Genomic DNA, 26,171 nt, shown 5'->3' with positions numbered 1-26,171 from the left:
GTATTTTTTGGAGCTTGAAAGCCCCTGAGTATGGAAGCTTGTTTCCGCCACATAATAAAAAAAAATTCTTGCAATTGCGAGGTTTAAACTCGCAATTGTGAGTTAGTCAAAATTGCATGATATAAAATCAGAAATGCATTGGGATATGCAATCAGAATTGCAATATATAAACTCACAATTCTGAGAAAAAACGTCAGTGTTTTTTCCCCTCACAACTGGACATTATAACTTTATAACTCACAATTCTGACCTTATAACTTGAAATTCTGACTTTATATCTCGCAATTCTGACTTTATCACACAATTCTGAGAAAAAAAGTCTGAATTTTGAGATAAAAAGTCGCAATTACCTTTTTTATTTTAATTTCTTTAGTGGCAGAAACAAGCTTCCATACCAGATGACCATTTAATTTCATTGTATGGAAAAGAGAGGACAATTTTTCCTTTAGTTTTTTTTTCCACAGAAGGCAGAAAATCCAGCATGAGGATGAGTAAATGGACTGAATGGTGAACTACTCCATTAGGGCGCTGTGGCACGTGTTTTGAGCCGGTAAACGTGTGTATTTGTGGCGTTTTAGTCTCAGAGCAGCTGGGCTGCCTACAGTACTACAGTTCATCATTGACTTCCTTCAACCTCTTCTCCTCCAGGAAGGCCACCAGTGAATCCCTCATGTCCACCACGTCCAGCATCTCCTGCAGGATCCGCTCCTCCTCTTCTCGCTGCTCAGGGGTCTTCTCGGTGTCTACAAGAACAAAGCAACATGTTAATGCAGGTGTGCATACGTTTACATAAAAACAAATTAAAGATAACAATAACTATATTAGCGTCCACACCAGCGGACGATATCGTTCTGTTTATTATAAGTGCGCTGCAGTTTTGACATCTGTCACTTTAAATGTTGGAGCTCGTTAAAGCAGGACGGATTCTGATTGGCTGTCAATGTTTTTATCGTTCATCAGCTGAAAAAAAAAAAAAAAAGTGAAAGTGATTCCAATGATATCGTTTCTCTGTGCTGTTACTGTTAAAGTTGTGATGTGGACTCTGCTATTCTTTTATATTTAGAACAATTTTTAGAACTGTATCTTTATCGTTGTCGTTATAGTTATCGTCTTTGGTGTGAACGGACCTTTAGAATTAAGAATTTAACAACAAATTAATACTTAGAAATGTTAGTATTTAAATAATAATAATAATAATAATAATAATAATAGTTTAATATTAAATTAAATATTAAAATATATATTTTTAAATATTTAGAAATATAATATATTTAAATATAAACATTTTATATTATATATTTAAATATATTTTAAATATGTATATATTATTTTTAAATATTTAATATGATTTAATTATAATACAATACAAAAAAATATTTTTGGCTTTTTTTGCTCATTGTGTTGGAGCATGTGCACTAAGAGCTAGACTATAAAAAGAACAACAACAAAAACAATAATTAATTATAATAATAATAATAATATTAATAATAATACTTTTATGACTTCAAATTAATTGACAGATGGATTATTTGTAATATTAAAGTGACTATTATATAAAGAGAATATAATGACAAAGTAACACTGTATTTCAATATTATCAATAATTTAATTGTAAGTTATTATTAAATTATAGAAATTAATTACAAATATACAATATTATAAAATTTAGTACAATATACAACAATTTTATTTTTGTTTTTTGCTCTGCATTGGAGCATGTGCACTAACAGCTAGATCATAATATAAAAATATAATAATATTTATTATATTTTAATAAAACAATTATTATTATTATTATTATTATTATTATTATACATGAAGCTTTTATGACTTCATATTAACTGACAGATGGACTTTTGTAATTAAATCCAAATTCATTTGTCAGAACACAGGACTATTTAAATGAAAATTATATAAGGAGAATATAATGATTATATAATTACATGTACACATGATATATTAGCAACTACTTACAGTCAAACCCAAAATTATTCAGGCACTAGATATAATTTTTTATATTTTTTTACTAGTGGGTGCAGGACACTATAGTTCATTTATGTTAGTGAGGATAGCAAAATAGAGTAAACTGTGACATATTATACCCAAAAATTCTTCATACAGTGACTACCAGTAAAATTGATAAAAATTTGGAACCAAAAATTATTCAGACACTTTGTCCTGAACAGTGTTATCTGACATAATTAAGATTATTTTTTTCTGACACAGTTTCTGAGATCTTGTCATATTTTATTACCATTTTTTTAAACTATAGTGAATAAACTGTATTAATGAATAAAATGTTCAAGGTGTCTGAATACAATTTGGTTTGACTGTACAAACAAATTTGAACAGAATTAGCTTTCATTTCCCACCATCCATTTCCATGTACCGCCGTAGCTCCATCTCTAACATGCTCTGTTTGTCTTCCAGCTCCAGCTGTCGAGACCTTTGAAACACAAAACCAGAATCACACAAATATATTACTGCTGCTGTTAGCACAGCCTGTAATTTAGTTTCCGAGGATCCAGTTGTGCACAGAGCCAATATATGCTAAATACGGTGGGTTAAATAAATGAGGCCACTCTAAGCATTCATCTTAAGCATTAGTGCTCATCAAAGACAAGCGGAAGAGAGGTTGCCAGGGGCAACAAGACTGTGAGCTGGCTTTCAGTGAGGTTTGAGGTTTGTCTTTACACATGCAAAAATAAATGATGCACTTTGAGCAATAACTGCTATTGAGTTCCTTAAATGTGAATTGTATTAATGCTGACTTGGTTAAGCAATCAAGATGTTCATTAATGTAACTCAACTTCTGCCCATTTTTTAGGGTAACGGTAATCAGACTTACGCCACCATGAGATCAGACTCCTCTGAGAGCAGATTGTTCTTCTCCTGGACCAGATCGATCCACTGGTCAATCGTTTCAGGGTCACCCGTACCTAAAACACACATACATCCACACAAGACGTTAAAACACCTACTAGATCTCCTTATGCTCAGTCGACACCACACTTTGTCACCCTTTGGCTTCTCTTAACCAGCTTGAAGTGCTTTTAAAACACTACTGAAGGAGTTTTATTAATATACACTACCGTTCAAAAGTTATAAATCGGTAAGATTTTTTAATGTTTTTATAAGAACTCTCTTCTGCTCACCAGAGCTGCATTTATTTGATCAAAAATACAGTAAAACAGGAATATTGACATTGTTACAATTTAAAATAACCGTTTTCTATTTTAATATATAGTAAAATGTAATTTATTCCGGTGATCAAAGATGGATTTTCAGCATCATTACTGCAGTCTTCAGTGTCACATGATCCTTCAGAAATCATTCTAATATGCTGATTTGCTGCTTAAGAAACATCTTTTTTTCAGGATTCTATGATGAATAGAAAGTTCTAAAGAACAGAATTTAACTGAAATTGAAAGCTTTTGCAAAATTACATACTACCATTCAATATTTTGGGGTCATTAAGAATTTTTTTAAAGAAATTAAAACTTTTATTCAGCAAGGGTGCATTAAATTGATCAATAAAGACATTTATAATGTTACAAAAGATTTCTATTTAAATAAATGTTCTTTTGAACTTTCTATTCATCAAAGAATCCTGATTTGTCAACATGTGATCGTCAACAAGTGGATCTCTGAGCTGGTGTGAGCGAGTGGGGGCGGGGCTAATTTGCATATTCATAGAACTGTGTATACTAAATGAGGCAAGGGTGTAGAGTTACATTCAAGCTATTTTAATGCATGAAGAAAAAACCTTTAAATATGCTATTTTAGTGAACAAAGATGAGTTTTAAGGGATAAAATTGTTGACTACAGGGGGACTTTAATAAAACATCTGCTGAATGTTATCCTAAAGTTAGACAGTAGGGCTGGGTTGAAAATATCGATTTCTCAATTTTAATCGACTCTGGTTTCGATAAATCCCAAGAATCCCAAATCCCAAGAATCAATATTTTACTCTAAGCTCTTTTTAGATGATGTGTGAACAAAATTTTGTGTAGAGCAAATAAAATCACAAAGATTTTTTTATATGAAACAAAGCCTTAAGCTTTCAAATTCTGTCAATTTTATAACAAACGTCTCGTAACATTTACCTCAGAAAAGCCATTCAAACACCAGTTAGCTAGAAATTTGAACACCAGAGAGGAGCATTTTGTTAAATATATATTTGCTATATTACATATTCATTATATTTTTTACTTAAGATGTTTGAATAAATCCATCATGAAAAGATTTTTATGTCAGCGTTTAAATATATTAAAAAAGTGGAGCAGAAACATAATTATGTCATTAAAAAGTTAATATTATAATGTTATTATTATATCGAATTGAATCGCACACTTGTGAATCGAAATGCATGGCCCTATTAGACAGGAAATGTAACTCTTATTGTAACTCTGAAAACAGAATGATCTAGATGTACACTTTTAATAGACGTCTCGATGACGTACAAGTGCTGTCAGGGTTAACAAGTTCACTGGGCTTCAGTGAGAATATTAGCGCCCGCACAGTCTGACTGCTGTATAATATGATGAAGTGAAATCATTAGCGGCGTATGTAGATGGATGAGATGTCATACCAGCCTCTCCTCTCAAAGCTCTCTCCAGCTCCACTCCTTTCTCCTCCAGTTCTTTAAAGGTCACTTCTATCTCATCCAGCCGTCTCTGAATCGTCTGTGTGGGCGTCAGAACCAGGACAGTATCAGACCAAATAAGAATGGAATTCAGATCACTGTATTTTTCATCTTGATATAAGCTGATTTCTTTTATTTAAGCTGCATGCATTTTTTTTTTTTTTTTTACCATTATGAGAAACAACCTACACAGCACAGACTGATCTTGCTCACCTGAGCTTTGTGGAAGCGCTGGATTTCGCTCATTCTTGCTTTCCGCTCCAGAGTTTTCATCCTCTTTAGGTCACGTTTCTCTGAGTCAGAAATCTCATAATCGCCCCCCTGAACACATACAACACAAACCAGAAACCACAAATCAGACTAACAGAAATGATTCAGATCATGATTCAGTGCTTTTCTGAAAAAATAAAAGCTTCATTGTTTTAAAATAAAGAAATGAAGACAGCCATAAATATTAGTAATTTTACAGCTGTACTGTAAAAATGATATTTGTATTTATTATATTATTTTTTAACAAATACTTCAGAGTGAAATAATATGCAATATGAGCTTATGTAAACAGGTCATGTGCTGCGTTTATCCAATCAATGACGATGGCACCGCAAATATGCAAATAAGAATGTTAACCCAGTGTTTAGGAATAAGCAGTGTGAAACGTCAGCTTATGAATACCCAGGATTAATTATTAACCCCAGGTAAATTATGAGCAGTGTGAAACATGAAGCAAAATAACCCAGGATTCCCTTAACCCGGGTTTTAGAATGACCCAGGGTTAACTATTTCAAGTAGTGGTTCAACGGATCACAAACTCGTGGTTCAGATAATTTTTCGGATCAGCATAAAAAAATCTTTGGGGGTGTGTGGGGCGACTACTAGCCTAACTAATAAAGTTAAAACATTATTACAGGCAAGTGAACAGACTGTAAAAAGAACAAATACTGTACACCAATTACAAGCATAGATAAATACAACTTAAAGTTACAAATACGGTCTAACTGTAGTATTAATTTCGGGTACAGAAATGTAATAATTAATGTAAAATGACACTATGTTCACTGTATAAATTTAATATAGATTAATCTTTGTTAAAGCTGTGTTTTGTTGTTTGAGTAACATGACAGACAACAGCAGTACGGTGTACATTTTAGGACATCCTCACACCTCAGTCATACAACGAAAAGGCTTCATGCCTCAGACTAAAAGGCTTCAGTCATCGAACAAAACAGCCTCAAAGGCATCAGACAAAATGGACTCAGATAAAAAGGCATCAGACGAAATGGACTTTTATTGAGATTATTTTGTAAATTTGTATTATTCACTAGTTTTATTTGCATGTATAAAAAGTTAGCAAAATAACACATTGCAACTAGCTTGCATTAATTGCAATCTATCGTGAACACATACGAAAATTAACCATGGTTAAAAGTGTTAACTATGTTTTTTTGATAGGCTGCTATTTGTATAACAATAATTTTACTACAAACACCATAAACTATAGTGTAGCAAAACCATGGTTAATTTGTGGTTCCCATGGTTAACAACAATAACCATTTTGTTTTATATGTAGTAAAACCATGGTTAATTTCTATAAGAGAGGTAAAAGTGCGTTGTTGTAATTGATATTCTTGTTGAATAACAAGAGTTCAGTACATGGAAAAGACATACAGTGAGTGTCAAACTCCATTGTTTCCTCCTTCTTATATAAATCTCACTTGTTTAAAAGACCTCCGAAGAACAGGCGAATCTCAACATAACACAGACTGTTACGTAACAGTCGGGATCATTAATATGTACGCCCCCAATATTTGCATATGCCAGCTCATGTTCAAGGCATTACACAAGGGCAGCCAGTATTAACGTCTGGATGTGCACAGCTGAATCATCAGACTAGGTAAGCAAGCAAGAACAATAGCGAAAAATGGCAGATGGAGCGATAATAACTGACATGATCCATGATTACATGATATTTTTAGTGATATTTGTAAATTGTCTTTCTAAATGTTTCATTAGCATGTTGCTAATGTACTGTTAAATGTGGTTAAAGTTACCATAGTTTCTTACTGTATTCACGGAGACAAGAGAGCCGTCGCTATTTTCATTTTTAAATACTTGCAGTCTGTATAATTCATAAACACAACTTCATTCTTTATAAATCTCTCTAACAGTGTAGCATTAGCCCGTTAGCCACGCAGCATAGCCTCAAACTCATTCATAAACAAATGTAAACATCCAAATAAATACTATACTCACAGGAATCGATGTATGCATGATGAACACTTTGTAAAGATCCATTTTGAGGGTTATATTAGCTGTGTGAACTTTGTGTTTGCTGTTTAAGGCAGTTGAGAGCTCGCGGGGGCGGGGGAGCGGGAGATTTAAAGGGGCCGCACGCTTAATCGGTGCATATGTAATAATGGCTCAAAATAGGCAGTTAAAAAAAATTTATTAAAAAAATCTATGGGGTATTTTGAGCTGAAACTTCACAGACACGTTCAGGGGACACCATAGACTTATATTACATTGTTTGAAAAGGCACCTCTAGGGCACCTTTAAACTAGCAAAAGTGGATTCGGACACGCCCTAAGGGCACTTGCGCCATGCGCTTTAGACCATGCGCTTCGATCGTTAAAATAGGGCCCTATGCAGTGGCGTGCACAGACCGGGCAATATTTGAACATATTCTCACCCTGCAATCCAAAAAATGGTCTTCTGCTTGAAGATCCTCTTCGTCCTCTTCTTCGTCATCGTCAACACCTTCTTCATTATCATCTTCTGATACATAATGATCTGGTTCAGCTTGTTCTGATGAGGGAATTCACACCAAAATCAGCTACCAAGTTTAACCTAAAAGATGTTTATAAAGAAGTACTAAAAAAAAATGAGCTTTTAACCTTTAGGTGCAACTCTGAGGACGCTGAAGCGCTGCTGTAGCCGTGGTGAAGACAGATTCCACGGGGAAAACTTGGAGCGCATCTTTCCGTGCTGCGACTGGGTGGTGGGCGGAGGTTCGCTCTTCCTTCTCATGCAGCGACGGTGATGCTGGCTTTGCAAGCTCTTCCGTGTAGCGGCGCCTCCGCTCCAGTATCCCTCCTCCTCGCCTCCTTCATGCTGCTTCGAGGAAGAGGAGGTGGAGGCAGCAGAAGACGAGGCGGGTGTCTCCGAGTCAGAATCCTGGCTGAGCAGGTCGGCCTTTTCCTCTTCACTCAGCTGAAGTTTGCGCAGGGACGGTTTGGGTTTGGACTCCGGCGTGAGCTCTTGATGAGTTTCCTCTGGGATATTTGAGGGTTCGGGCACCACATTATGGACAGTGCGAGGTTTGGGGAGCGGAGGGTACAGCGGAGCTCTGGAACCTCGCGGGGCTGGGACCGGAACGGACGGGCTGGCGTTATTTTGTTGGTTCTCGTTGCCTGTGCTCTCTGGATTGAGCTCTGAGGGTTTGTGTGGTTCATGAGACTTCTTAAGGTCAGGTGACGGTTGGTCATCTTGCTCCGTGGGAGAAGGGCACTCATTTGACTCTTCAAAGTCAGGGTCAACAGATATCTTATATGAGCCCTTCCGTCTTACGGAGACATGTGGAGGTGGGGATGCCGTCTCTACACCTTCACCATTTTGTGTCTTCTCCTTATCCTCTTCCTTATGACTATTCTCGACATGATTCTAAAAAACAGAAAAACATTATTGTGATATTTTGGCCTGAGATATATTCTGTTTAAGTTTGTGCCAATTCATGTAGATGATCAGTCTATCAGTCCATCTATCAGTCCATCCATCCATCCATCCATCCATCCATCCATCCATCATGTCCTAACCAGACACGACACTTGATAAAGGAATCTTTTCCATGTTAATCAGAGTTTTTGTACTAACTAGCCTTGACACGCGACAATTTTATTTTGGATACAGCTGGAACAACAACACAAAGTATAAACTCAGGCACTGTTTATGTGCTTTATTTAATGTTAAAAGCATCTAATTGCTTGTCGCTCAAATCTTTTCACACTGCATCTGGTTAAAGGTCCCGTTCTTCGTGATCCCATGTTTCAAACTTTAGTTAGTGTGTAATGTTGTTGTTAGAGTATAAATAAAATCTGTAAAATTTTAAAGCTCAAAGTTCAATGCCAAGCGAGATATTTTATTTAACAGAAGTCGCCTACATCGAACGGCCAGTTTGGACTACATCCCTCTACTTCCTTCTTTAATGACGTCACTAAAACAGTTTTTTGACTAACCTCCGCCCACAGGAATACACAAGAGTTGCGTTTGTAGAGTGTGTTTGTCGCCATGTCGTCGAAACGCTGTTATTTTCATCCCGCAGTCCAATCACCGGGTCTGATTCCGGCTCAAATTGATAGGGTAAAATTAAAGACATGTTTACAATAACACTGAGCGCATGCATCTCCACGTTATGGTAAGAGGCGTGACCTTTCCGGGCAAGGAGCGCTAAGCTGCTGTCGAATCACAACACAGGAACCGCTGGCACAATCAGAACTCGTTACGTATTTCTGAAGGATTGACTTCATAGAACAAGGAAGTCATCAGCCCTTTTTTATGACAGTGGAAACAGCGGTATACAGATAAGTAAATTATGTGAAAAATACTGTGTTTTTTTACACACGAAACATGAACACATGTTATATTGCACACTATAAACACAATCAAAGCTTCAAAACAACCATGAAAAACAGGACCTTTAAGACACAATATAATTATCCATCCATCCATCCATCCATCCACACACTACCATTCAAAAGTTTGCGGTTGGTAAGATTTATAAATGTTTTTGAAAGAAGTGCTCACTAATGCTGCATTTCTATGCTTAAAAATACAGTAAAAACAGTAATATTGTGAGTTATTATTACAATATGAAATAATTGTTTTCTATTTTAATACATTTTTACATTTAAAGTGAATTTTCCTCCAGTCTTCAGTGTCACATGATCCTTCAGAAATCATTCTAATATGATGATTTGATGCTCAAGAAACATTTCTGATTATTATCAATGTTGAAAACAGTTGTGCTGCTTCACATTCTTGTAGTAACCACAATACATTTTTAAGGATACTTTAATGAACAGAAAGTTCAAAAGAACAGCATTTATTTGAAATCAAAAGCTTTTGTAACATTATACATGTCTTTGCTGTAACTTTTGATCAATTCAATGCATCCTCACTGAATAAAAGTATTAATTTCTTTTAAAAAAAAATCTTACCAACCCTAAACTTTTGAAAGGAAGTGTATGTTGCATGGTTAATTTTCTATTTCAGGTCAAGAATGGTCATGGTGGAGCAACACAAAAGTGACTGCAAAAAAATATCAGAAGCTCACAGAAAACTGCGTCAGCTCTGAGGAGTCTTATGACCAGCCACTAGGAATCCAATCCCACAAGCATTGCTTTACACAGAATTTCTCTTCACACACACACACACACACACACACACACACACAAAAGTGTGCTCGACAGGAACGGATTGACAGCACAATCACACAGCGTACATCACTTTTACTCAAGAGTGAGAGAGGAAAGGGAATGTTTTCCCTGACGCAGCAGCTGACCCACATTAGTACTCGTCATATCATGTTGTTCCATAAGAAATGTCTGAATATATCTCAGTGAAGAAAAGACTATCAAACCATTTTAACGTACTGTATATAAAACTCACATAATAAAAAAAAAAGACTTTTCTGAAGAAACATTACTATATTCCCATGGTACACTGTATTACCATGGCATCATGTCCAAATATAAATTATATTTCATATATATTTTTGTGTACATGAACAACAGAACAATGACTTGCTAATGGAAGTTATTACACTCCCCACACCCTCAGTGCAATATCGACACTAAAAATAATTATCATTCCCAGCATCCTCACACCAGAGAACCAACGGTAAATTGGAGGCAATCAAGCGTCTCATTAGCTGTGATGTGATTCATACCTGTGAGCCTCTGTGACCTTCATCACCCTCTTCTTCCTCAGCCACTGAGTGCTGCTCGCAGTAGAATCTCCCTGAAGACAAATCAAATTCAACAACAGCTGCAAATACTGAGGGCTGAAACATGGATGTACATGCATTTGATCAAACGAGCTGTGAATTATTGAACAAGCCCCACTTTACTTGTAGGATCATGCAAGAATAATGGACTACAGGTCTAATTTACATGTGTTGTAATAATCATAATCTAATAAGACAGTGTTTCACACGGTACAGGTTATGAAAAGCTTATGTAATTTTTATATAACATCAAGATGTTTCAGTCCTTATGACAGCAGATGAGAGACAAGTGCATGATAAATAATAAAATAAAATGTATTACATAATGTAATAAAAAAAAAATAATAATAATGCTGACATTTATTATTTTCAGAAATTATGAAAAATTAAATACTGTATTTATGTCTACCTTTTACTTACCATTAGACATTGATAAAATAAAATAAAATAAAATAAAATAAAATAAAATAAAATAAAATAAAATAAAATAAAATAATATAATAAAACAAAACAGAGCTCCGCATATGACATGTGGGAAAAAAATATGTATAACGTGGTCACAAATTAACTTGCTAATATGTCAGCATGTTTTACTAATTTGTTGTAATGTAAACAAAACAAAAAAACAATGCTGAAATAATTATTATTTTCTACCTTTTTTTCTACCTAATTATTATTTTCTACCTTTTTACTACCATTAGACCTTTAAAATAAAATACAATAAAATAATAAAATAAAATGAAATAAAATAAAGCCCCGCATATGACATGAGGGGAAAAAATATGTTTATCATGACCAAGAATTAACATTCCCTCCATTAAGAATTAATTAATTCCCTCTGTTTACTAAATTCATGGCCACATTGTAATAATTAGTTCCCTTGTTTTAGTTAAGGACCAAAAATTTGTACAAATAAAATAAAATAAAATAAAATAAAATAAAATAAAATAAACAGAGCCCCACATATAACATGTGAGAAGAAATATGTATATCGTGGTCACAAATTAACAAATCATTCCCATGACTTGCTAATACATCAGCATATTTTACTAATTTGTTGTAACAAAAAAACAATGCAGACATATTTATTATTTTCAGAAATTATAAAAAATAATATACTGTATTTAGGTCTACCTTTTACCTACCATTAGACCTTTAAAATAAAATAAAATAATAAAATGAAATAAAAACATGACATAAGGGGAAAAAATATGTTTATCATGACCAAGAATTAACATTCCCTCCATTAAGAATTAATTAATTCCCTCTGTTTACTAAATCATGGCCACGTTGTAATAATTAGTTCCCTTGTTTTAGTTAAGGACCAAAAATTTGTACAAAAAATAAAATAAAATAAAATAATATAAAATAAAATAAACCCCACATATAACATGTGGGAAGAAATATGTATATCGTGGTCACAAATTAACAAATCATTCCCACGACTTGCTAATACATCAGCATATTTTACTAATTTGTTGTAACAAAAAAACAATGCAGACATATTTGTTATTTTCAGAAATTATAAAAAAATAATATACTGTATTTAGGTCTACCTTTTACCTACAATTAGACCTTTAAAATAAAACAAAATACGTCATATCAAGGGTCTTTGGGCTTACCCGTGTTGGAGTGGAAAGTGTATCCGCCCTGCCTCAGAGTGGAGCCGCAGTGATAACAGCTGAAACAACTGCGATGGAAGAACTTGCCCTCGGCGCTTCCTCTCTCCAGAACGTACAGATGCTTCTTGCAGAAATAACAGAGCTCACTGCCACACGTCTCTGATGAGGACACGGGTGCCACAGGCGCCGCAGACTGGAGATAACAAAAGGTTTAAAATACTGCACATATAATGAATATGGAGCAATGCATTACAAGACTTGACAAAATGGAGCCAAAGTTTTATGTGTGTGTGTTTAAGTTAATTAATTGAAAGTCACTAAGTGAACAATTATAGCTGTTGCCCATAAAATCAAATCAAATACTGAATTATCTATAAATAATGCACAAAAGGTACAATAAACACTCCACATTTTTTACATAACTGGTCTATTTCTAAGTTGTAAGATATGTAATCAAGCCACCCATACTGTATCTACAGGTCTATCTATCATTTGTTGCGTTTACCGCCATAAACCACAGATATAACAACATAATATCTGTTATCCTCTATTTAATGCATCACAATAACACTGTTGTGCCATTTAACTGAAGAACAACATTTCAACACTCACTTTTTCCTCTTTCACATCCTTCTCCTCCTCTTTCTCCTTCATCTTTTGCTTTTTTGGTCCTTTCTCCGATGCCAGTCGGTCCTGAGAGACACGGGTCACATGATCTCATTTACAGCTCAGGTTACGTAATGTGGCGACAGCAGATCGACAGAAATAAACAATGATTTCACCGTTATCATGCACTGCAAAGGGACAGCAAGCAAACACTAGCATCTCTTTTATTATGGCTTTCTCTCTTTTTACTTCCTCATTGTGGCCGCACCATGGGAGTATTTGGTTTTGGCAACAGCTGTGTGTAATGAGGGCGTTTTGTGTTTTCCTCAATGTTGTGGTCCGTTACGACAGAGATTGCGCCTGACTTCATGCTCTATTTAACCCAATACACCATAGATGACCTTTGACAGGCACCACTGCTACACTGCAAACAGAAAGCAGGTTTGTTTTCCTTGATAACATGCAGGTGTTTGCATACCCTGCGTCTTTGGAGGGAGTTGCGCTTGAGCGTGTTGAGGAAAGAGGCCGCCACGCGGGCTCTGGATAGAGAGAGGTTCTTGTTGGTGGGTGAGAGGCTGTTGCAACGATCTGAGGAAGACGAGAAGAATGGAAACAGTGAGATGCAAGTAAAATAGACTTCCAGAAATGCTTTTACATTTATATTTGAAGACTGATTTACATGTTAGCTCACGCAGTGCTAAAAGTAAAGTACAATTCCCTGAAAGCAACTTAGTGTCGGCCCAGATCCAGCCCACATCTGGTCTGCGTGTAATCCACATGTACCAGATGTGGGCTGGATCTGGGCCACACTTTGCATAAATTAAAATGTTAATGAGGCAATGAAAAAAAAAATTCTATGTAAAGTAAAAATGCTTAAATATTTTCAAAAAATTATGATCAAGTCTAAAAAAACATAAAAATTATTAATAAACAAAAATAAACAATAAACAAAAACATTTTAATCTGTCCTATAACATAATCTAGTATTCAAGCTTTTCATATTGAAGCAAAACCATAAAATCATTGTACTTTAAATGTAGTTCATCAACCAATAAAATATATAATATAAAAAATATATAAATAAAAATACATTTAAAATAAACATAACAAATTAAAAAATAAAATGAAATACATGTACAATAAATATTTTAGAAACATAATGATCATCATAAAACAGATAATAAAAACAAAAACAATAAACAAAGACATTTTAATCTTTTCTATAACATGATCTGTTATTTTAATCTTTTCATATTGCAGCAAAACCTTAAAAGCATTGTACTTTAAATGTAGTTCAATGACTCATAATTTATATTTTATATAATATTTTATATATATATATATATATATATATATATATATATATATATATATATATATATATATATATACACACACACATTTAAATTAAACTTAAAATAAAAAAATAATAAAAACAAATCAAAAATGAAATGAAATACATGTACAATAAATATTTTCAAAACAATGATCTCGTCATAAAACAGATAATAAAAACAAAAACTTAATAAACAAAGACATTTTAATCTTTTCTATAACATGATCTGTTATTTAAGCTTTTCATATTGCAGCAAAACCTTAAAAGCATTGTAATTTAAATGTAGTTCAATGACTCTTAAAATATAAAAATAAATAAATAAAAACAAATTAAAAATAAAATAAAATTACATGTACAATAAGAAAATAATTTAAAAAAAAACAACACTGAAAACACTAAGAAAAATGTACATTAAAAATATTTAAAATTCTCGATATCAAACATGAAACAAGAAAATCATCATTTATAATCTCTTAAATGCAATTTATTATTTCATTATCAAGAACAACCTTACATAAACCGTGCATTTTAAGTGCAATTCATTTCAGCAAATCATTAAAACGAAAGCAAACTAAAATAATAACTATTAATAAAAAAACAAAATAGAATAAAATAACTTCCTACCCTTTAAAATGGAACAAATACGAGTCGTCACATTCAATATGCGCTTTGCAGTGGCGTGTTAGAGATGAGCTGTATCGGATCCCACCCCCTTCCCCAGAATACACACATCCAGAGCCTGCGTGAGTGACAGCTCAACCTGGAGCACATCTGTGTGAGATCCCCTCCCAAACACAGCATCCAGCAACTAAACACTGAATCCAGCTCCCCAAAGCCCCTCCAACACGCTGCGGTTGCTCTTCTGCAGATGGCGTTTTATAATCCGTCTCATAGAGCGCAGCGTGTCAAGGCTGGAATCAGACCCACTCCCACCGAATCGCCCGTCAGCAGCTGATTTCTCCCCAGCTGAGTGCATTTGCTGCTGCAGCCGCTGCTGTCAGACTACAGACTACAGCAGAATACTGCCCATTCACAGCAGTGCATGCTGGGAAGGGGTCTTAAAGAGACAGTAGCACTGATTTTCTGATGCTATTATAAAAGAGTTTGCCTCTCTAGTCCATACAGATCATATATTGAAACCAAGCTGGAAATGCACATGTATAAGCATCGTACATGAAGGCAACAAATTGTTTTATTTAATTGTTTGTCTTTCATAGTTATGAATGCCTGCTCATTACCTGCTGGTGTGTCTTTCTCTGTGAGAGCGTTGCGTATCTGTGTGAGGTAAACCACCATCGAGAGCTGGTCGATTTTACCGCAAGTGGTCATTTCACTGGCACGCATGATGGGATCGATGCCAAACTCTTTCTCCATGACGTCAAAGGCCAGCTTATTGTTCGCAGTGATATTATATTCATCTAGACGAGTCACATCACTGAAAGAGAGGATATTATTTGCATGCATTTATTGTTGCATAATATTGTATGTGTATTTTTTGTGGATATCTAGCGTTCAAAAGTTTTGAGTCGGTAAGATTATTTAATGTTTTTGAAAGAAGTTTTTAATGCACACATTTATTTATTTGATAAAAAAAAGCAGAAAAACTATAGTATTGTGAAATATATATTATTTATACATAATTTATGTTAGATGCAATTAATCAAGATTAATTGGTTTTACAGCCCAAATATATATTACAGATTGTTTTACTTTTGCATTATATATTTCTGGTTCTCAAATCTTTGTTTGTATCACTCCGCTTGAAGCGAATGTCATGGCAGCCGATCAAATCCACCGTTTTACTACAAATACTACACTTTTTGTACCACAAACTGTAGTTTTAAGAGTTTTTAGGCAAGAATGTAGTTGTTAGGCCTGAAATATGTGGCTCATATTTAATCATAGTGCCTATTTTATAATTTGTTTAGATGTTTTCGATGCAAGCTCCAAGCCATCAGCGTTCAGTGCTCGTGTACCCACTGAGAACAGCTTCATCTCGGCTACTGCTTCGGGGATTTGCTGCTGGCTCTTATATTGGTTAAACATGAGATATAATTCATTTTGGGTACATAAAACGGGTAATCTCTGGTCTTATCAAGAGACTTTTAAATTGAAAGGGATTTTGTAAACAAAAGTCATTGTTTTAGCGCTGTATGTTATGGAAAATTCCCTTCATTGTAAAAAGGACAAATACAAAGATGGATTTCTTCAGCGGACATTCAAACAGATTTTTATAATGGATATAATATAATGGACATTGACCTGAAGAATGAATGTTATATCAGACACAGGTAATGCTCGCTCAGGCAATCTCTCTCTCTCTCTCTCTCTAATACTGTATAAATACTGTTTTACTTTTGACTATTATTTTAATGCATCCTATAATATAATATAATACAATATAATATAATATGATATAATTTATATACTTCAAAAAATCTTACTGCACCCAAACTTTTGAACGGAAGTATACCTAGCAACAGTTTATCACAACAAAACTGAGCTCTTTAATCAATTATGCTAATATTCTTGTTTCCTGATGGTCAGGTGGTCTTACATGAGTTCAGGTCTGAAGTTGTTAATGAGAGCGCAGAGAGCCAGACCGGACCTCCAGGACTCGCTCAGATCTTTCACCTTCACGTGCTCGTACCCCGCTGTGTTCTTCTGACACCAGGACAGCAGTTCCTCCAGACGTCTGATAGAGTCTAAACACACACAGTTACTTCATCACTTCATTGTTAGGTCTGTGCTTCTGAGCATGTTCATCCTGACAGACCAGTAGAAACATTTACATCTAACAATAACAGTCTATTTAAAGAGTTATGAAACCTAAAAACACATTTTGACATGTTAACAGATGCATAATGTTAATATGTTAACGTATCTTAACAGATATTATTGAAAACAATGATATCCCAACTTTAATTTAAATTGTTGAAAGAGGTTTTTAAAAGTTAATGTTATATATCTAAGTTACTGTCGTGTGGCATTTACCTTTTTTAGGTTTAGTTTTTAAGGTGGGTTTCTTCTGTTTGTTGGGTTTACTCTCATCAGCCTCTACTTCATACAGACGCTTGACCTTTAAATTGAACACAAACAGAATCAAATAAAACTGATGATAAAAACCCTTTTTTCATTAATTACTAATCATTGCTAGGTACTTCAAGCAGCTTTTGCATGTGTGTAAGTTTGCGTATGGGAGTGCGTGTGTGACCTGTCTGGGTAGGATAGAGGACAGGTTGGCGTTCGGGTAGCGTGTGGACGGATCGATGCTGTAGGCACTGTAGTTCTTGCTGGTGTTCTCTGGAGTCGTTTGAGAGAGTAACTGATACACACTCTCCCTGTACAAGACATACACAGAATAATGCACTAATGAATCACTGTTTGAGTCATTTATGCATTTTATATTGATACATACACTACCGTTTAAAGTTGGGGATGGTAAGAAATTTGTGGTTTTAATATGTTTTTAAACATAACTGCTCACCAAATTAGCATTTATTTGATAAAAAATACAGCAGATTTATAAAATAGTTTTACAATTTAAAACAACTTTTCTATTTTATTGCATTAATTCCTGTGATCAAAGCTGAATTTTCAGCATCATTACTCCAGTCTTCAGTGTCACATGATCCTTCAGAAATCATTCTAATATGCTGATTTGATGATGAAGAAACATTTCTGATTATTTTCAATGTTGAAAACAGTTGTGCTGCTTCATATTTTTTGTGGATATCATGATACATTTCCTTTTCAGGATTTTTTGATGAATACAAAGTTCAAAAAACAGCATTTATTTGAAATAAAAAGTAACAATATAAATGGTGTAAAAACTCTGTACCTTTCCGCCAGCACCTCCAGGGGTGGCACACCTTTTCCCCAATTCCTGACCATCCACGCCGTGTCAAACGCAGCCAGGAAACCACGAGCAATGCCAGTGCCAAGAGGCCAAAATGGCTGCAATAAAATAAAATAAAATAAAATAAAATAAAATAAAATAAAATAAAATAAAATAAAATAAAATAAAATAAAATAAAATAAAATAAAATAAAATAAAATAAAATAAAATAAAATAAAATAAAATAAAATAAAATAAAATAAAATAAAATAAAATAAAATATTTAGTACATCTCTTATGATATCTATAATTAGTTTTGATGGCCAATGCCAATATGATGGCCAATATGAAATCCATACTGTTTAACTTGTATTGTTTAAACAGTGTTTATATTAAAATGTCAACTGTAAATATAACAACACAACATTATAAATGTATAAAAAGACTCTTTAGTACTTTTGAAATCCCTAGTTTAAAAAATAAGTCCTGATACAGTTCATTGCTTTCCTTATCAGTCTAAATGTTGAAAATAATATAATATAATATAATATAATATAATATAATATAATATAATATAATATAATATAATATAATATAATTATTATTATTATCATTATTATATTAAATATTCTAATATTCTATTATTACAATTAATTACATTTAATAATTAATTTATTAATTAAAACAACAAAAAACTTTTCAATAAAAATATAATAAAATGCATTAAAAAATAAATATTTACATTTATTTAATATAATAATACAATAAAATAATCCAACAAAACAAAAATTTAATAGATTTTTGTATTAAAATAAACAATCAAATATTCCAAGTATTTTGAACAAAATGTCTTGGATAATGAGGTGTTTATTAAAAATAATTAAAATAAACTAAAATAAATATTTAATTAAATTTAATCAGTATTATTAATTAATAATAATAAATTAATTATTACATTTAAGAATAATAATAACAATACATTAATTATTATATTAATAAATATAATTTATTTAATAATAATAATAATAATAGTAGTAATAATAATAGTAATAATAATAATAATAATAAGTATCAATTATTATTATTATTATTATTATTATTATTATTATTAATTACTATAAAATGACTATTAATTATTATTATTGCCTTCCTGTAGCTCAAACAGTAGAGCATGGTAGCAATACTAGCAATTGCTAAGGTCATGGGTTCGATTCCCAGGAAAAGCAAGAACTGTCAAAAAATTTGTAGCTTGAATACAATGTCACTTTGGATAAAAGTGCCTGCCAAATGCATGAATGTAAATGTAAAATTAAAATACCATTGTGGTGGTCACCTATTCATTGTAAAATTCAAATGTAACAATCAATAAATGCCATAAATAATAAATGTCAGCTGATCATGTTTACTCATACACTACACTAATAACACACCTCTACCAGAGAGTCTCCCACCAATCCGATGAGCAGTCTCTTCCCTTTCCTCTCCTTCACCAGAGAGGCGTTCTCTGCCCTGTGCATGCTGGTGAAGTCAAACATGGCCACATCAGGTTGGCCCGCGTGGTTCTTTGCAAACTCCATGTCCGGCAACATGTGATCTGTGGAGAAGTCAGCGGCATCGTACGCGTACTCCTGCAGGGCCTCCTGGTTGACGTTTTCAGGTGCGAGCAGCTGCTCAGCATCAGAGAAGTCCTGAGAACGAGAATGTTTTTGATCAAGACAAGGAGGGTTTAATGTTAGTCTTCATTATTTCAGCTGTCCTCCATTCGCACTACAATATACAGGTTGCATTTCTGACAGAACACAAATAGCAACTGTCTGCAGATATTCCTGTGAGAATGCAGTGACAGGAGAGGACCAGAATAGCTGGACAACAGTGTGAGGATTGATAAATGTGTTTGTAAGTGTAGATGTAAGCTGGAAACGAGTCGAAACACGCCTGAAGTGTCACTAAACACCTCTGATGATAAAATCATGGCCTCGTGTCAACCGTTTCTAGGCTCTGTTTAGCTTTTGAGATATTCTCAGAGTCTTTGAATGTGTCTCACTGTGTATCATACCTGCTTTATAACTCCTTTTTTAATCAAGCTCGCCTTTTTTGCAGTCATCACAAAATAGTGAGTATCATCTTTGTAGTAGACAATGTTCTCTAGATCAACGCCTGAAAAACACGACAAACAACAGGACAGATAAAGGGGCGTGTGGGTTTACTTAACTATATTTTGGAAACAAAAGTGTCCTCAAAAGATATGACAAAGGGTAAAAAATGGTTTAGAAGGCAAAAAGTTTGTTTCTTTTTAAATGAAAACAGTATGAGATGAGGTAAGTGTGTGTGTGTGTACCAATCTCAGACTGAAGTGCTTGAAAGAACTTCTGGTTGTATATTCGGGCCACGCCGCTGATCTCCTGCACCTGAGCCTCTTGTTTAGTATGGCGGTTTACAAAGTTTGCAGTGATGCCGATGGCCAACTTTCCCCTGAGCTCCTTTATTTTAAAACCTGAATATATGGGGAAACAACAGCGGGAAAGTTTCAATAAAAATACAAGTTTAAAAAAATAAATATTTACATTTATTTAATATAATAATAATAATAATAATAATAATAATAATAAAACAATAAAATATTCCAACAAAACAAAAATTAAATACATTTTGTATTAAAATATATTAAATCAAGTAAATCAATATTAAATATGTATTTTGTAAAAAGTGTCTTGGATAATGAGGGCTTAAAAAAAAAAAATAAATAAAAAAAATAAAATAAAATAAAATAAAATAAAATAAAATAAAATAAAATAAAATAAAATAAAATAATAAAATTTAATTTAATTTTCCAAGTATTTAGTACGAAGTGACTTGGATAATGAGGATTTTTTTTTTTTTTTTTAAGTTTTTTTTATTTTTAAGATTATATTTTGGCCTTTATTATGATAGGACAGTTACTAGACAGGAAGTGAAGTGGGAGAGAGAGAGGGGGACGGGATCGGGTAAGGACCACGAGCCAGGACTCGAACTCGAGTCACCCGAAGCGCATTGGCGCCACGTTACGCGCTACCCATGAGGCCATCGGCGCCGACAATAATGAGGATTTTTACAAAAAAAATAAATAAATAAATAAATAAATAATAGTAATAATAATTTTTTTTTAAATTTAAAATAATAATAATATTCCAACAAAACAAAAATCGTAGACATATTTATTTGATATACAATTAAATCAAATATTCCAAGTATTTTGAACAAAATGTCTTGGATACTGAGGGTTTTTACAAAATAAAATAAAATTAAATTTTTCCAGTATTTAGTACAAAGTGACTTGGATAATGAGGGTTTAACAAAAATAACAAATTTTTTTTAAATTAAATTAAATAAAATACATAATTAAATTAAATTAAATTAAATATTATTATTTAATACAAAGTGATTTGGATAAGTACAGCTTTTACAACAATATGCAAATTAAATATATTTAAATTAAATTCAAAGCGAAAGTGGATTTTATGGAATCCACTCATCCGTGTAAACGTTTTATTTACCATCAGGCACATATCTTCCCCCTCCAGCTGAAATAAAAACATCAAACTGAAAAGCTGCAGCCGTGTGGTTCTTAGGAGACACCTGTGCCCTCCATCCTGAGAGAAAGAGAGATATAAGGCTAAAAGTTAACGGACAAACATTATTTTCCAACTACATGACTGCAGACCTTCCGCAAAACTTCCTGTGACAACAACTAGAGCTGTTTTGTACCTGTGGATCCTGAAGGTTCAAGCAGACCTTCAAAGCTCACGCCTGTGTGCACCTCCACCCCCAAAATCAGGGCCAGCTTCAGCAGAATCAACTGCAGCTGACGAATACCTATAGAGAAACACAGACCTCATTACTACACCTGAACTAAAGTGTGCACTTTCAGCAATAAGACAAGAACTTCTTTAAGTTTACACAGATTCTCACTTATGTGATGAATGGTGCCGCTGCAGAATCTTCCATAGAACTTCTTTGCACCGAGGTTTTGGAGGTCTTTAATGGTGTAGTGCCACAGATGCAGGACGTTATTTCTGGTGAAAGAGGTTCTTTTTTCCAGTAAAACCACCTGAGCGCCAAGTAGGGCCAATTCGATCGCTGTCCTGAGACCACAGGGACCTGCACCCAACACTAAACACTGACACACAAAAAAAGAGAGCGATTGGGTTTCTTTTCCCAACATTAAACCACTTCATAGACGGAAATATCTGACATTATTCAGGTTATTTATGGTACCTTGTTTTGGTGACATGCCTTGCCCTGTTCATAGTCCGGATGGGCGGCTCTCTTGTCGATCTTCTGCCAGAGCTCTTTGGCCTTCCAGTAGTTGAGTTTGTCCTTCAGTTTGCTGTAGAAGTGCTTGTCTCTGGGGTCGAGCTCCAGGTGGCGACAGAGCTCAGTGAAGTTCTGCTGTGTCTCTTTACATGTTTGCGCCTGGACAAAACAGTCAAACAGATTGTGGCTGGGATTGGCCAAGTCTGCCTGGATGGGCATTGTGATGGGAGAGGCCTGGAGCCTGCTAGATGACCTGCAGAGACAAGAGAGAGAGAGAGAGTTTACAGAGGGGTTTCAAACAGAGGAAGTGTGACAAATGTCAACTATTCATAGACTGACTGAAAAGGTATTTAAACAAACTCTGAACATTAATTCTGGTGCGTAACTCGTCAAGCACCATTTGTGCTACAAGCATGGAATTTATCTAATCTATGGAAGCTTGTTTCTGCCATGAAATAAAAAATAAAAAAGGTAATTGTGACTTTTTAATCTAACAAATCTAACTTTTTTTCTCAGAACTGCGATAGTCAGAATTGTGAGTTATAAAGTCAGAATTGTGAGATATAAAGTCAGAATTGCGAGATATAGTCAGAATTGTGAGATATAAAGTCAGAATTGTGAGATATAAAGTCAGAATTGTGAGATACAAAGTCAGAATTGCGTGATATAAAGTCAGAATTGTGTGTTATAAAGTCAGAACTGCAAGATATAAAGTCAGAATTGTGTGATATAAAGTCAGAATTGCGTGATATAAAGTCAGAATTGCGTGTTATTAAGTCAGAATTGCGAGATATAAAGTCAGAATTGTGAGATATAAAGTCAGAATTACGAGATATAAAGTCAGAATTGCGTGTTATTAAGTCAGAATTGCGTGTTATTAAGTCAGAATTGTGAGATACAAAGTCAGAATTGCGTGATATAAAGTCAGAATTGTGTGTTATAAAGTCAGAACTGCAAGATATAAAGTCAGAATTGTGAGTTATAAAGTCAGAATTGCGTGATATAAAGTCAGAATTGCGTGTTATTAAGTCAGAATTGCGAGTTATAAAGTCAGAATTGCGAGTTATAAAGTCAGAATTGTGAGATATAAAGTCAGAATTGCGAGTTATAAAGTCAGAATTGCAAGATGATAAAATCAGAATTGTGAGAGAGGAAAAAAAAAAAAAATATATATATATATATATATATATATATATATATATATATATTTTTTTTTTTTTTTTTTTTTTAAAGTGCCTCTTTTTTGCTATTTTAAAGCATCTGAAGCGGTTTAATAAAGGATTCAGTCTCTCTAAACTCCTCCTTTCTGAGACTCTCTACTCTGCTCTGATTGATCAGATGGCCCAGTCTGTTGGGATTTGTTGACCGCTTACAGCACGTGTCGGGAACAAAATACCCATTACCATATCTGAATTTCAGCTCCAGATCTTCCTCAGCACTTTATACACAGTGATACAAACAGTAACGATGGCGTCGGTTATACTGTATCAATTCCAGCGCGAGTCCTCATGCTTTGGAAGTGCAGCAAAGTGGATTTGCATTGGCAGCAGAAAACAGCGTCTTCTCAACATGTCGATACATGAATCAAACTCTTCAGTCTCAGCTACAACTACAGTGTTTGATGGGCCAAGTAGACATTGTTCACGAGCAGCCAATGAAGACCATAGGCTGGCATTATGAAAATTTGTTACAAACCTAGTACCTACGTAGATTTGGGCAGGAAGTAAGACTGGAATTACTGATGACTCGTTTCAGCTCAGTTGGTTCTTTTGGGAGACAATAACTCAACTGTGCACATGGGTCTTTAAACCAGTGCAAACCTTTTACATTCACAAACAGCTTTATTACATACTACTTGAAAGGTAATATCCAAATAGGGGCACTTTAAGTATAATCAGAATTGAAAAAACTATAAGCTAAGCTTACACTGAAGGAGGGCTCTATCATATCTAGAAAACAAAATATCATAGGGCCTATTTACATTTTTACTGATCAGATAGCTATCCGATTTACCAAAATGATTGCATTTACACTTGGCCACATAAATGTGTCTCCGCAAAACAGATATAAATCCGATCTTAAATTCCCACGAAATATGCAGATTTAATGGAGTCCACGTCACCAAAAGCAACAAATATGAGCAGCATTTTATTGATCATCATCTAATTTCAAAATCAAAGACCGCAATAGGAGAGAGCGCAGCAACAGCACTGGAAAGATCACTTAGTCACATTACTTTTAATGAAGATGATTGTATTTTGAGTGTCTGCGACTTATTTTCAGTTTCATTTGCGGCAGCTGCTCATCTACCGTGATGCATGATGCAGTAGCACTGTCATATTTGGCTATAACATGCTCTCACATGTTCTTTTTTTAGCATTTTTGGGAGGAGTAAAAATTTACATATGTGGCTTCAACAACCAGATGCATTTAGACCTGTTCAGTTTTGACCTGTGTCCCAGACCACCTCCCAAAGTGCTTTGAGCGATCGGATTTATATCTGTCTCGAATGCGTTTCGGAGGGCATTTAGACCTGATAGCTAGCCGATCAGAGAAGATGCATGAAGTGAGTGATCAGGGGTAAACAGGCCAGAATGGGCTCATTTTATCTAGCAGCAATCCAAAACACCTCCTAACAACTCCTAAAAATAGGCTACCTAAGCATGTTGGCTACCTAAAAATAGGATACCTACCAAAATATGTTGATCCTGGAACATGTCTTACTTGGTAAAGTCACGGTGACCACAACCACACACACACACACAATACCCTGGCAACAACCCAAAACCCAACAGCAGCTCTGCATGGGCAAGCAGCACCTCCTTTTTTCTTTAGAAATAAGATAAAAGTCTTGTTCTGGTTGATATATTGCAGTATAAGAGGAACTAGTACTGATAAGTTCATGGGAAACAAATGAATTTTAATGTCAAACTTTGTAAACAAATTCAAAAATAAATTCATAAAGAAAGGCAATCTTTCTGAAGCAGGATATTTATACTTCTGGATATTTATGAAACTGATTTTATTTAATTTTATTTATAATGTAATAATAATAATATTTATAATGTGTTGTATACACACATATTACATTATAAATATTATTATTACAAGCTATTATTACGATTATAAATAAACTGTTATATATATTCAAGTGTGAAGCCCAAGCCAACAAAATACACTTCAAATTTAGGGACGAGAGTCTGAACAATAACATACTCTGAATGCGTCTTATGGAATCAAGTTCCACAACTTTCAACAGGAAACAATGTATTGTTAATCCTCTGTTAACCCAGAGTTCACATAAAGAGAAAGCAGTTATGACTGTTAATATGTAAAAGCACAGCACTTACACCTGTTTCACATATACCGTGTTTGCAGTGCGCAAATGATCCGTGGCGATACTTTACATCACAAACACAACATTTACTTATTTTTATTTCAACTCCAAAAGTCGTTACTGATCATGGCTGTTCAGCATTGTGATTCTCTTTGTACATAGGCTACACTCTTTCATAGATGTCACGTTTAATTAAATACACTACATTTAAATAAAGTTTTATTTAATTCATTACTTTATATTTATATAAAGTAATACTTTAGATTTATATACACGTTGATCACACAAGTGGTAAAACATTTAAACGTAGGCTATGTTAAAATCACAAACACTGTAAATTAAAACTCAATACACAAACAGCCGACTCTCGTCTTTTCTTTTGCTTTTAAATTTTCATTTATGAAATCCTGTGAGTCATAAATAACTTTGTTTTTCCCTGTTGAAAAAAACAGCATATGCTGGTTAGGTATGCTTTGAAGCATGGAAGCTGGTTTGA

At 34.0% G+C, this 26,171-nt stretch overlaps 1 protein-coding gene across 1 annotated transcript in view; it reads right to left on the bottom strand.

Moving 5' to 3' along the window:
• Window positions 1–526: 526 nt before the first annotated feature.
• mical1 (microtubule associated monooxygenase, calponin and LIM domain containing 1) overlaps window positions 527–26,171 on the bottom strand; it is a 33,693-nt gene continuing 8,048 nt past the window's right edge. Inside the window, exons 2-24 of the mRNA XM_048178235.1 lie at window positions 22,300–22,591; window positions 21,994–22,201; window positions 21,790–21,897; window positions 21,579–21,674; window positions 20,384–20,539; window positions 20,102–20,202; window positions 19,476–19,733; window positions 18,049–18,164; window positions 17,422–17,548; window positions 17,202–17,286; window positions 16,765–16,912; window positions 15,446–15,642; window positions 13,350–13,459; window positions 12,878–12,958; window positions 12,266–12,458; window positions 10,587–10,657; window positions 7,537–8,302; window positions 7,332–7,447; window positions 4,859–4,966; window positions 4,592–4,685; window positions 2,849–2,939; window positions 2,373–2,446; window positions 527–743 (exon numbers count right to left, since the gene is read on the bottom strand). Coding sequence (XP_048034192.1) covers window positions 607–743; window positions 2,373–2,446; window positions 2,849–2,939; window positions 4,592–4,685; window positions 4,859–4,966; window positions 7,332–7,447; window positions 7,537–8,302; window positions 10,587–10,657; window positions 12,266–12,458; window positions 12,878–12,958; window positions 13,350–13,459; window positions 15,446–15,642; window positions 16,765–16,912; window positions 17,202–17,286; window positions 17,422–17,548; window positions 18,049–18,164; window positions 19,476–19,733; window positions 20,102–20,202; window positions 20,384–20,539; window positions 21,579–21,674; window positions 21,790–21,897; window positions 21,994–22,201; window positions 22,300–22,557 — 3,699 coding nt within the window. The 5' untranslated portion in view covers window positions 22,558–22,591 and the 3' untranslated portion in view covers window positions 527–606. The remainder of the gene's footprint in view (window positions 744–2,372; window positions 2,447–2,848; window positions 2,940–4,591; window positions 4,686–4,858; window positions 4,967–7,331; window positions 7,448–7,536; window positions 8,303–10,586; window positions 10,658–12,265; window positions 12,459–12,877; window positions 12,959–13,349; window positions 13,460–15,445; window positions 15,643–16,764; window positions 16,913–17,201; window positions 17,287–17,421; window positions 17,549–18,048; window positions 18,165–19,475; window positions 19,734–20,101; window positions 20,203–20,383; window positions 20,540–21,578; window positions 21,675–21,789; window positions 21,898–21,993; window positions 22,202–22,299; window positions 22,592–26,171) is intronic.

Source organism: Megalobrama amblycephala, linkage group LG24, assembly GCF_018812025.1.
Source record: "Megalobrama amblycephala isolate DHTTF-2021 linkage group LG24, ASM1881202v1, whole genome shotgun sequence".
Lineage (NCBI taxonomy): Eukaryota > Metazoa > Chordata > Actinopteri > Cypriniformes > Xenocyprididae > Megalobrama > Megalobrama amblycephala.
Note: the sequence above shows the minus strand (reverse complement) of the source record. Positions and strands in the feature narration are given on the sequence as shown.